This window comes from Helobdella robusta (genome assembly GCF_000326865.2).
Source record: "Helobdella robusta unplaced genomic scaffold HELROscaffold_27, whole genome shotgun sequence".
In the NCBI taxonomy this organism is placed as follows: Eukaryota; Metazoa; Annelida; class Clitellata; order Rhynchobdellida; family Glossiphoniidae; genus Helobdella; species Helobdella robusta.
Window position 1 is genome coordinate 2,407,176 of NW_008704392.1, and position 13,053 is coordinate 2,420,228.

General features: G+C 31.6%; 3 protein-coding genes across 3 annotated transcripts; 1 reads left to right on the forward strand and 2 right to left on the reverse strand.

The window, feature by feature from the left end:
* Positions 1–1,806: 1,806 nt before the first annotated feature.
* On the reverse strand, positions 1,807–3,605 carry HELRODRAFT_173789 (hypothetical protein; the record flags this gene model as incomplete). The annotated part of the gene is made up of 6 exons (XM_009020386.1): positions 1,807–1,914; positions 2,173–2,333; positions 2,684–2,753; positions 2,957–3,037; positions 3,255–3,420; positions 3,541–3,605. The coding sequence occupies 6 exons, from the start codon at positions 3,603–3,605 to the stop codon at positions 1,807–1,809; spliced, it is 651 nt and encodes a 216-aa protein (XP_009018634.1).
* Positions 3,606–6,017: 2,412 nt separating this feature from the next.
* On the forward strand, positions 6,018–6,695 carry HELRODRAFT_80617 (hypothetical protein; the record flags this gene model as incomplete). Its single annotated transcript, XM_009020387.1, has 1 exon — positions 6,018–6,695. The coding sequence occupies one exon, from the start codon at positions 6,018–6,020 to the stop codon at positions 6,693–6,695; it is 678 nt and encodes a 225-aa protein (XP_009018635.1).
* Positions 6,696–8,375: 1,680 nt separating this feature from the next.
* On the reverse strand, positions 8,376–12,614 carry HELRODRAFT_185657 (hypothetical protein). The gene is made up of 8 exons (XM_009020388.1): positions 11,942–12,614; positions 11,189–11,432; positions 10,826–10,921; positions 10,316–10,495; positions 9,623–9,977; positions 9,185–9,499; positions 8,416–9,157; positions 8,376–8,390 (listed from the first exon to the last, which is right to left on the reverse strand). Exons 1-5 carry the CDS (start codon positions 12,386–12,388, stop codon positions 9,730–9,732), a joined length of 1,215 nt encoding a protein of 404 aa, XP_009018636.1. The 5' UTR covers positions 12,389–12,614; the 3' UTR covers positions 8,376–8,390; positions 8,416–9,157; positions 9,185–9,499; positions 9,623–9,729.
* Positions 12,615–13,053: the final 439 nt, after the last annotated feature.

The window sequence follows — 13,053 nt, forward strand, 5'->3', positions numbered from 1 at the left end:
CGTTGCAGAAATTGTGCCAAGTGGGCTCACGAGCTTTGCACGAGTGTTTCTAGTGCAGTTGATTACATTTGCGAATTTTGCATACATGAATAATCTTATTATTTCAATTTTTGTTTCAATTAAAAATACTTCAAATGTGTTTATTTCCATGAATTTGTTGCTATTCTTTAATGGTCCATTTGGTACTTTACCCGGTCCATCCAGTACACCGCTATTGTACCGAATGGACCACCAAAAAAATTGGAACAACCCACCTTAAAAATTAAATTATAAAAAAATTACGTTATTTGGAAATATTAAAAAAATACCGTCAACTGTGCAAGATAATGACAAATCAAGATCAGTTATTAAAATAGCGATAGCTGATTTTGTTGAGCAAAGAAAAAATATTTAGTGAGCGACAAAAAAAAGCGGTCCATTCGGCCCCCGTCTCCCCTATGGCTTTGTTAAGCGGTAAGTTAGCCACCGTGTTTTCGAAACAAGAGTAATATTTTCATTTAAATTGACAAAAGTTATTTCAAATTACATAATTCGATTTAAGTACAATGTTTTAAACATATTGAGTCAAATTTTTATTTAGTTTTAGTTGTTTGTAAAAACCCATGCAATTTCGTAAGTAAGCCCACCATGGCTTCAGTAAGCCACTCTGTTTTCTAAACAAAAAGATATATTTTATTTAACTTGAGAACGATAATTTTAAATTAAATATGTAATTCGATTTAATTATATTGTGTTAAAAAAATTTTTTAGTCAAGTGAATCTTTTGTAATAGTTGATTGTTAAAACCCATGCAATTTCGTAATTAAGCCAACTAACTTTATTTATTCAAATCTGCTGAAGTAATTAGTAGAAGCTCCTCGCTTGGCTTCATCAACATGGACCCCAGAGAGACTCAGCTATATAACCCTAAATACAACTTTTTTAAAAGTAAAAATACCACTACTACTGCTGCTGCTACTACTACTAATTCTGCTGCTACTACTACTACTGCTGCTGCTGCTACTACTACTATTACTGCTGCTACTACTGCTGCTACTACTGCTGCTACTACTGCTGCTACTACTGCTGCTACTGCTACTACTGCTGCTGCTACTACTACTACTGCTGCTGCTACTGGTGTTGCTGCATCTACTACAGCTGCTAGTACTAAGAGGAATGCTTAGCTTAATAGCATTGCCTAGCACGTGGGCAAACTACGGCATGCGGCCCGCGAAGCTATTTTATGTTCTTCAAAAAAAAAAAGGTCGTCAAGCCAGACATAATGACCAAAAAAGAGCCACAAATCTTAGAAAAATCCTTCCTTGGTCGAAAAAATTTGCTATTTAAGTACATATGCGGCCCTTCAAAGGTAAAATAGTTCACAATGCGGCCCTTGCAGCAAAAAGTTTGCCCACCCCTGGTTTAGCATGTTTTGATATGTGGGACCATGATCTCGTTTTGATCTTAAACTTTCAATTTATCTGAAACTTACTCATGAATCCCAATTTAATTATAAAAGTATTTTATATACGTATATAAATTTTATTATTATCGTGATTAAAATTTTTATTAAATTATTCGGCACTTGGCGCAATCGATTCTAAATTTCGACAATTCGAGTAAAACATTTCTTACGATTCAAGAGATTTATTCAGAAAACTTTTACTGCAACTTATAAAATAAACATTGTTCAATTTTGTTCCAAAAAATAGCATTATATTTTAGATTTTGTAAAACCTGCAGTTTAAAATATTATTTATCAATGCAATGGGCCAGAATTAAAAGTCAGTGTGTCCTTATAAAATCAGACTGCAATGCAGATGACGTTTAGAATTCGACGTATTTCACATCTCGGCCTCTCAGGTCCTGAAGTTCTCTGCGGCTTGTCAGCATCAGATTTCCGTTTGCATATTTCAATTCTTTGAATTTTTCAATCTAAATAGGAGAGTTGACACAAAAACGTTGGGTTATTATTTTGTTGGATTTAATATTGTTGTGAATTTAAAATGATAGCATCTCTTTGGTGCGAATGATTCATATACTTAGAATGAAGAATGCTAATATCACAATAGTAAACTGATTGCTAAACTTATAACTAATTTACGTCTTTGTTAGTTGAATGTAATGCGTTAAATTAAAACATGTTACCGATAATTGTTTTTTTTTAATTAAAAGAAAAAACTGGAAAGACACCTGAGCTTGGGAAACGGTGATTGGGTGCTTGTAAACTCTAACGTCAACAGGCTCCAGGCATGGAGGAATTGTACCACTTCCTTTATAATGGAAGAAGGATTTGTTCGAAGGGAACAACATGCTCAGGGTCAAGGTTGCATTGAAAAGGTACACGTCAAACGCTTTTATGGACGAAATAGGTTAAAATATAATTTCTCTATCATCTGATTAAACTTTATCTAATCCTTTTTCATCCATATCCATTTTAACCCTTTCTTATCCATTTCATATCCATTTTAATAAACTTATTGTACCTATATGAAAAAAATTTAGTTTTGTTACACAACTCTGATAAACAGAAATCTCCTCATAGCAAATTACTTATTGTTTGACTGATTTATTATACTTTCACTGTTATAAATGAGAATTGAACTTACATACATGCACCATATGTAGTACGCGCGCACACCACACGATGTATATATTCATCAAATTTTGTGTTTTTCTTACCGAAATTTAAATAACAAATTACGTGTTTTGTAGGCTTTAATGTTTGGCAAATGGTTGACATACTTCTGAACTTCTGTGTTTGCATCACCGATCTAATGAAAAAAAAGATTAAACATTTTTAGTTAGAAAAAATTAAATTGATAAATTAAATTATTTGAGATACGGGACGAAATGAAAATGGGATGAGACGAGACGAGACAACACGAAACGAAACGAAGTGAAATGGAATGAACAAAAATTTACAAGCTCATCAGATCATTTCTTAACCATTTAAAATCTCAATAACAAATTTGACCTCGGCGAAAACAACTGCTATAACACTTTTACCAAGGTCCATGTTGTCCCTGTGGCGAGAATTAGTGAAAATAAGAGATATCTAAGAAAAAAATAAAAGCGAGATTTAAAATTTTTATTAATTTCGAATTATTAAAATATGTTTCATCTAAATTATTTCCATTCTAATTGATCTAAATTTATACAAGAGGCATTCAGCACATAATAATTATTAAATGTTCATTCTTATTAGTCTCTTGCAACGGTGTTTTAATAAAATGATTTACTATTTTAATTTCATATTTCAATGGTAATATTACTTGAAAATCATATTCTTTCCCTTCGATCTTATGTTCGCTGGGCCATTTGAATTCAATGGTCAAGAAGTTTTTTCCATACGTGCTGATGTCACTCTCGTCGGATTTTTCCAGGTTGTTGGAGGAGACTGCAGTTAATATATTTTGGCCTAACTTGAGACAAGTTTGACTGAGTTGAAGACAATAATATTCATGATAAATAAATAAAATTTATAAGAGAATCTTGAAGATTTCAATGTCAAAGTGTAAGAGACAAAAAATAATGTAATTTTTTTAAAGTTGTACTAACGCCTGCCATATGCAATGTTCCCATCCATCAAAGCAGTCATTTCCTGCTCTACTGGAACATTCCATGCTGGTACCTCACTTTTCCCGACTGTTCTGAAAGTTTGGATGTCAATCGGTGATTGATTTGAGCCAGTTCTGCAAATCATTGACTGTGTGTGTGTTGTGTGTGTTTGTTTAAAAAATAAATATATTATACTACTTTGTTTAAGTTGTTTCGCCACTTCAGCCGCAAGTTCAGTCTCAGAGTCAGTGTCAACTTTGAAAACTATAATTATTTTTTTAATTGTAATAATAATTCATTTGTTTTCAAGGCTAAACAAATTTAAATGAATTAAAATATTTAAAAGTGTATAAAATTTTTGAAAAATTCAATAAAAATTAGGAGAATAATTACAAAATAGAATGAAACGGAACTGAAATTACCCAAAAAAGTTAACACAAAAAAGCGGATGGTCTTCATTCTACAGGTTAAATTTAAAAAATTTAATTTTTGACTGCTATATATGATAAAAAAATCATTTGATACAAAGCAAAAATACTTTGAAGCAGGTTTAAAACGTTTGCATTTTGAAAATTTTTATTAAAAAGTTAGCTTAAATATAGAAAAATGTCAAACTTTGATATGAGAAACCAAAACTGTTCAAATTGGACTTGGCTTATTAGCTCTTTATATATCCAGAATTGGCACGAAAATTGTTGACACTAGGCAAATGGACCTTGAAAAATTGTTTTAAAACAGATCATTAAATGATATATAAGGATGTATAATGATATAGTATCATATAATTGGTTATATTGTTTTTAGAATATTTTCAGATATTTTATATAATAGGTTTTTGTAATTGATGAGGAAATTTTTTACTGCAAAAGACCCAAACTATTAGTGCAAAAGTTATCAGAAGTTAAATTTTAATTTTCGGTTTTATTGTACTGATCCTATTTGAATTTTTGAAATCAATACTATTTGAATGTTATTCAAATCTCTGATGTTTCAGCTGAGTTTTGACACGTCGACCAATGTCATTTTTACATTTTTTTTATAACTTTTCTTGTGTGTGTTAAATGTGTTAAAATAAGATTTAGTTCTGAAGTTTTAACCAGTTTCTCTAAAGAGTAATACGGTTAGTGTATAACCGTAAATAGTGGCTAAAATTTTGGTTCAAATAAGATACCATACAAATACTACTATACATATGAACGCCAAAAAACTTTAAAAAATATCAGTTTTTTTGAGGACAAGGGCATTGTTTTAGTTTGAATGAATCAACAACACAATGTGGCCCATCATGTTCAGCATTATCATTATCATTCATTATCATATCATTAAGCTAACATAGCATAACAAGGATTTTTTTATTGATCCAAGAAGACTGAGTCTATGACAGGACCACTCTGAATCATAACATGATCACCACTAAATATGATTATTGCAAACAATTATCCATTACTAGATATATGTAACCCTAAGGTACCTGTCAGTCGGTTGCGGGATGTACAGTCAAAGGCAGCCGTCCTCATGGTATCATCGATAAAATTAACTCCGGAGATATCGATATTCCTGAGGTTATTTTAAAATTTTCTAATTACTGAGTAATTAATTAGGACATTTTCTTTATTTGGGATTTTTATTCTAAATGCTTGAATATTTGATCCTTTGTTTAATGATTGTACCGTTATTTTTTTATGCAGGCTTAGAGTCGAGAATCTATCAAAAAATGACTAATTAAATTCTTTTTTAAATGAAAGAAAATAGTATTTTTAAATTTTGATTTTGTCTGTTTTTAAAAAAATTTTTTTTAAAGAAAAGGTAAAACTAGAACTATAGGTATCAAGATAATTATGATCACAGACAGACATAAATTGCCCTTAATGGTGTGTACTATATGTGCAAATACCTATGCCTGACATTAATTTCTATCGTACAGTCATTTCATTGCATTGTGTGCTGGTTTTTCTTTGTCGTAAGTAAGGAACGTGACTTAATTTATCCTTGCTAATTTGTTCTTCCCTGTATTAAAAGATCTCACACGGGATGGGCTGTAGTGTATTTAATGAATTTGTAGTATGTATATTTGTGAAAAAAGAGGGTTTTTGTGGTTGTTGATGAAGTTACTACCCTGAAAATTGTTGTTGCCAGTTGCCAACTTATCTGAATGGTTGTACAACACCAAAATGGAAAATGCCACAATCTCTTATGGAAATATTTTTACAGAAGATTCACTGAACAGCACAAATACTTCTACAATAGTCACGTCTGATGATGAGTTAGTCAATGAAATCATCAAATCTATTGTAATAGTTGTTGCTTTGACTGGTACTGTGGCTAATGGTTTTGTGCTGTTTTTCATCTACTACATATCAAAATCAAGCAAAACCAATGTTCTAGTGGTTAATCAACTAGCCTGTGATTTATTTGCATCGGTATTTGTGGTTATAACATTTGCCTGGAAACTATCAGGTGTCAAGTTACGAGGTACGATGAACAGAGTGTTCTGTTTATTATTTGGAAGTGAGGCCATCATGTGGGTCGGTGTCAATGCTTCAGTTTTCAATTTGGTGTTCATCGCTATTGAAAGGTTCATCGTGACACGGTTTTCACTGTGGCATCGAAATCATTACAAACCTTGGTTCGGTTACGCTATCGTCGTTTTTATATGGTTAGATGGCTTAATAACGAATGTGCCAACGACATATGTTTCAGCAGATTTCTCGGATTACACCTGCAGTCCGTTCACGATGTGGCCTACAAAAGCTGCCGGCACGGCGTTCATATCCTACTACATCCTGTCCGTATACGTCATTCCATTAATTGTTTTTGTGTTTTGTTACACCAACATCATTCTCGTTGTCAGGGGAAACTCGAAAATACATGCGACGTCAGGTCAAACTGGTCACAGTGATACTAATCATAATGATAAGAACCAGATAAACATTATGAAGACGATGATGATCATAACTGTTACTTTCACGGTTCTCTGGTTGCCGTCAGAGTTGTATTTCATCATGATTAACGCCGAATGCTGTGGTTTTAGTATGTTAACTAAAGAGTGGAATTTAGTTTTATTGTTTGGATTTGCAACTAGCTGCATTAATCCTTTTATATATGGCGTTAGAACTGGAAATTTTAAGTCTTTCATTAAGACTTTCAAAAAGTAATCCTCAAGTTATTATAAAGTTGGGTTAAATTTCGTTCAAACATTTTTATGTAGCGTTAATGTTAGCACGTTTTATATACAAATACTTCTTGTGAATGGATTGTCGACATGTGCAAGATGCGTGTTACGATTTTACTGGTTTGCAATTGTGAAGTCTCAGAGTGCATGCTTAAAAATTGAGTTGGGCTCAGTCGTTTAGGTAGACACGACACTTGTGTCGAAAGATAAGCGCCTGCTAATTGGTTAATGGCATATCAATTTTGACATTCATGCATACAATACAACGGTTGATGTGAATATATATATAAGTGTGTTACATACATTCATCACGTGCGTACTTCACAAATTGATCAGAAGTGCTGAGGATGCCGAGACGACCTATCTAAGTTATTCTACATTTAAATAGTGGGTTATTAACATCTATCTGCACGTTTATGCATGTTTTTCTACATACTTGTATACAACAACAATACCGCAAGTTAGTGGAGGCTTGACGCTTTCATGTGGCAAGATTGGGGAATTGAAAGTAATTGGTTGGCATTTTATAACTATATAACCGCGCAAACTCTATATAACCATGCAAACTTCCACATTCAATCAATAAAAATCCCTCTAAAACCAGGAGCCACTGCGTACCCGCTGAATGTATGGTGTGAAATAAAACAAAAAAATCACAAAACGAAAAACACACAACCAAGTAAGATTAAAATATAGAAATCCCTAACCTACCTTTATAACTAAATTAACTCATGCCCTGGTCTACCTATATAATAAATTAATAATTTGTATACCTGTATTCTAGTTACTTTATATATAAAAGCAGCAGTAATCAGTGCTACCTGCTACATATGTATTCACGCAGTTCAAATTTTTCGGGAAGAATTCAACATAGTTTGAAACCACACCTTGCTTAACATCCAATTCCAAGCCGAGCCAATATGCGTATATTTATAAGCGCTTTTATATTAAAATTTTGCTCGCTTTATTACGAATATCTTCAATACCGATGTCAAAATTCAATTAAAATGGAACATATAAACAAGTTTTAATCGCCAAGTAATTCCACCAATTCACTAACAGGCGGTTAAATATTTACTGTTAACATGACGTCATTTGCCCATCAAATTTTATAAGTTCTATTTGATATTTTTTAATTAGGCAGTCCCAATCATCATCGTCGATATCGAAAAAGAAATCAAATTGAGAATTTTTAAAAACGTATCTTTATTCATTTTATGATACCACTTTTTCAATAAGATACTGTTTGATACTGTACTATCAATTAACCAGTCAATCAACAAATGAACCAATCAATCAACCGCCGAATCAAATCAACTGACCAAACAATCATTCAATCATTTAACTAACCAATCAAACAATCAACTAATCAACCAATAAACCTTGAATTATGTAATTTGAAATTATTTTTGTCAATTTTAATAAAAATATTGCAATTTCGTAAGTAAGCTAACCTTACATTAAATTAGTAATTGATTAATTAGATATTTATTAAACTGTGTGATAATTGACCCATCCTATTAATTAACACAATGGATAACATATATACCTATATAATAGACGTCTATACGTCCTACCTCGGGGAACTGGGTCTCTGGACGCTAAAGGAAGATTGATTGATTGATATTATATATGTCTATGATTAACTCGTGTAAGCCATGGTAGGGAATATAATTTAAAATTGTAAAAACGGGCCGTCATAATTCGTCTGATAACTTCCTATCCAAGACTTAACCACACACCATATAGTAGCACATACCAAAAAATACGAAAATACAATTGCATAAGCAGTAATAATGCTATAATTTTCAATTATCCTCATTAAATGGAATGTAAGGTCTAACAATATGACATATCAAACTATCGGCCACCATAAAAATAATAAAATAGAATAATAATAATAACAACAATAATAATGTTTAGTAAGCACAACGTCAATAACATACAATTACCGCTGTTTTCAATCTTCCAATCTGGTATAACACAAACGATACACGGTACTAGGAATTGAAATATACATATATGGATATATAACGCATGCCACAACGACAACATAAATGGTACTAATATGATTAACACAGTGCGTTATCTTCAGGATTTTTAACGATACTCTAAATGATACTCTAAATATGTATAGCCAATACCGATGCAAATACCGGCTTTGAAGTGTATTGTCGATACCAAATCCAATGATCGTTTTTGAAAATATTGCCGGCAATACTAATACAAGGGCGATACTCGAATACCGGAACCGTAACCGATACATTATCGGTGATAACGGTACTTTGGTATTAACTTCCTTGCCTATATATCGCATATCATGAGATATTCACGCCGAAATTGACCGAGTAGGTGGCTTATAAATTCATGAACTGTGAAATCTGCCTGTATATATATACATATACATATATATATATATATATATATATATATACATATATATATATATATATATATATATATATATATATATATATATAAAATAACATTTTATTCATAATAAATAATTATTTGTAATATAAGAAATTTCAATATAAAGTAATATTTAATATAGTAAAATATAATTATGACGAGTTTAGTAAAAACTGAACGGATAGATATTTAACAAAACAAATTATGAAAGAAAAATACACAAAGCACATGAGACACGAAAATTCCCACAAAAAGGTTATAAAAGAACAGCTAAACCAAACGCATGAAGTAAATAAACAATGGTTAAGCAAATCAATCAATCAATCAATCAATCAATCAATCAATCAATCAATCAATCAATCAATCAATCAATCAATCAATCAATCAATCAATCAATCAATCAATCAATCAATCAATCAATCAATCAATCAATCAATCAATCAATCAATCAATCAATCAATCAATCAATCAATCAATCAATCAATCAATCAACCAATCAACCAATCAACCAATCAATCAACCAACCAATCAATCATCGATTGATTGATTAATTAATTAATAAATAATTAATCAATTAATTAATTAATTGATCAATTAAAAGAAAATTAAAATTTCTCCAAAAGCTTGTTATGTATTATAACCCCCCCTACATTACTCCCTGTTACTAACAATCCGTCTCTATTTAAAACCTGGTTGGCTGATGAATAATTGATGATTTGACCTTTCAAGGTCGTCATTTTACCCCCGGAAGCAGTTATGAGGGCGTCGGGGGCGCAAATGTCCCACTTTTTAATAGCAGTCACGTGGATGTAGGCATCTGCTTCCCTGTCAATTATCGCCAGGGTTTTGTAACCTGTGTGTGTGTGTGTGTGTGTGTGTGTGAGTACGTGTGTATGTGTGTGTGAATGTGTACGTGAGTTTGTGCGTGTGTGAGTTTGTGTGTGTACGTGTAGTATATTTGTCTTAATTATATTAATGTCAATGATATTGTCAATTGTAATAATTAATATCCTGGTTAATATCAGCGAAATAGAAACGCAAATGCCAGATATATCCAAACAAACACAAACATACACACATGTACAACGATACACACACACATAAATGCACAAACAAACGCATACAAACAAACACAAACACATACATACACACACACACACACACACATAAACAAAACAAAACAAAACCAACCAGCTCCACCAGCCAAAACATGCCGGTAACGTTTCCCAAAAATTTTGTTAAGTTTAGCTAGGACATTACCACTGTGTGACCTTGAAATTATGAAGGTCGGGTCGGCCCGGTCATGCCCATCGTACTCTGGGGTATGCCACGACAGGTGTCCTCGCCCCTCTGAGTCTATGTATGACCAGTCTGTGTGCGTACGTGCGTGTGTGTGTGTACGTGTGTCTGCGTGTACGTGTTTGTAGATGCTTAAATAGGCATCTATTACTTACTTGCAGACAAAGTTAGTTACTACAAAACTATTTTCTATTATGAATTTATTAAGTCATACATTTACACGAAGTTCATAGGCAAACACTGCTAATTTTAATAACACAAACAACATTTATATTTTAATAATTTCTACTTTTTTTAATTATCCAATTACAACAAAGAAATAAAACAACAATAATGGAGAATTATTTATGAAGCGCTACACACATTGGAGTTAAATAGCTTGAGAAAAAAAAGACTCAGTACATAGCTGTTCAGAGAAAGGCTTGTACACAACACCAATGACTGGCCTACCTTCTACAGCCAAGCATATCATCACAGTTACGTAATTGAAAAGATTCTCTGCAGATTTTAATACTGAATACTTATGAAGTTATTAGGAATAAATTATTACAACTAATTTCAACTAACCAGCCAACCAACAAAATAACCAATAAATAATCCATCTATCCAATCATTAATCCATTCACCCAATCAGCCAACCAATTCCCAACAAATCAAATCAATCAAACCAATCAGCAGATCAATCAATCCCCAACAAATCAATTAATCAATCAACCAACCAACCAATCAATTAATCAATCAATTAACCAATCCAAAAAGCATCACCAGTAAACTCTTGAGTAGCATCAAGCGGATCAATCCAGGCAACTGCATCTGTCAGATTAACAAAGCCCTTTACACTATCTAGCTTCTCATCATCAGTATCATCATCAATATCATCATTAGTATCAAAATTTTGATAATAATTAGTATCATTATTAACTATCTTTTGATTGATATCTGATAAAGATGTCCTGTCGAGTAGATGGTTTAAACTTTCATTGCTGTCATCGTGTTCTTCAGAGACTAACTGGATTTGTTATAATTATTATTGTCGATATTATTATTATATAATTTATTATTTACACATAATATCATATGTGAACATAAAATAATTATACTGTCAAAAAGGAATGTATTCAATATATAATAATAATAATAATAATAGAAAACTCTTATTTCTCGAAAGCCCAAATAGAATGATGAGAATAAATTGATATAAAATGTTTCCAAAAATAAAATAGAATAAAATAATCAAATCAAAACGTACAATCAACCAATCCTCGTTGTCAATGACAAGTGTAGGTGCGTAAGACAGGGGTGGGCAAACATTTTGTTTTTTTTGGTCGAGCAAGGCTTCGCGGGCAGCAGAAAATGGCTTTGCGGGCCGCATGGGATTTGCAGGCCTTAGTTTGCCCACCTCTGTTGTAAGAGTAATATTTAAATAGCATTTATTAAACAATATTTTTTTTGGACCATTTGAAGAAATAGTAATAATAATTATAATAATATTAATGATAATAAATCTTTAATATTCACTTTTAACAAGGGGAATGAACTTTTCAGGCCTTCTGTGATGATCAAGTGCGATATCAAATCTGCCAGTGTCATTTTTTCGTCGGCACCTTCCTTAGTTTTACCTTTAACTATCGTTGATTGGTTAAAATTGTTAAGATCTTTGATTCTTACTATAAAATAACCGGCCCTAACTGCCAAGTTAATGCATGTTCTCAACAATTCCTTCGAGTCAACTATATCAGGATTTTGTATGTATACATGTTTGGAGAGATTAGGATGAAAAATTAATATTGTGTAGGTTATCAGTATTGTTATGATTAATAGTGTAAATCTAAGATGTTTTAGTATGAGCATTTTAAAGAATTGGTGGATTACACTGCTAAAATTTACAGCTGCAGCATTAGTTTTTTTGATCATTTGAAAGAACTTTTGAATAACCAGCTGATTAGTGTCTTTTAGTAGAACCATTAGGATTAGATATCAATGATCAATCAGTGAACACTGTTAAAGAAAGTGTGATGTGATTGATAAGGGAATTATAATTATAATCTTATTAAGAAATAATTCATATTTAATGTTCCTAGCATAGCAACTAGCAAGTTGTGCTACAGTTGCAAGTTAGTTTGTTACTTTTACATTTGCCATTAAAACGCCTAATTATGTGATCTTTCCTAATTAAATATAAAACCATTCAATTAATTAAATTAATCTTAATCAATAAATTATGTTTAATTTAAATAGCGGCCTTATGTTTCGACAGTTTGAACGCGTAGTGAAGCTAGACATATAATTACGTTGTGATTCACTTTTTCATGGAACACCAATAACGTTATGTCTAAAAAGAACTTTTTATTGCAATTAAGATATAATGATATGGGATATTCTAGTTATATGGATATAATACGTTAACAATATATTTAAAACAATATATATATATATATATATTTATTTATATATTATATATATCCTACTTTTTATCGTTTTTAAAATAAAACATTCACAATTAAAAATTTCAATAACTGCTAAGATTTTTATTTACGTTTGTCATTTTATAACGGTTTATCCATTTTTCAAACGGTTTTTATTTCAGCGTCGGTTCATTATTATTTAGTCCTGAGAAATGCTTATCAAAA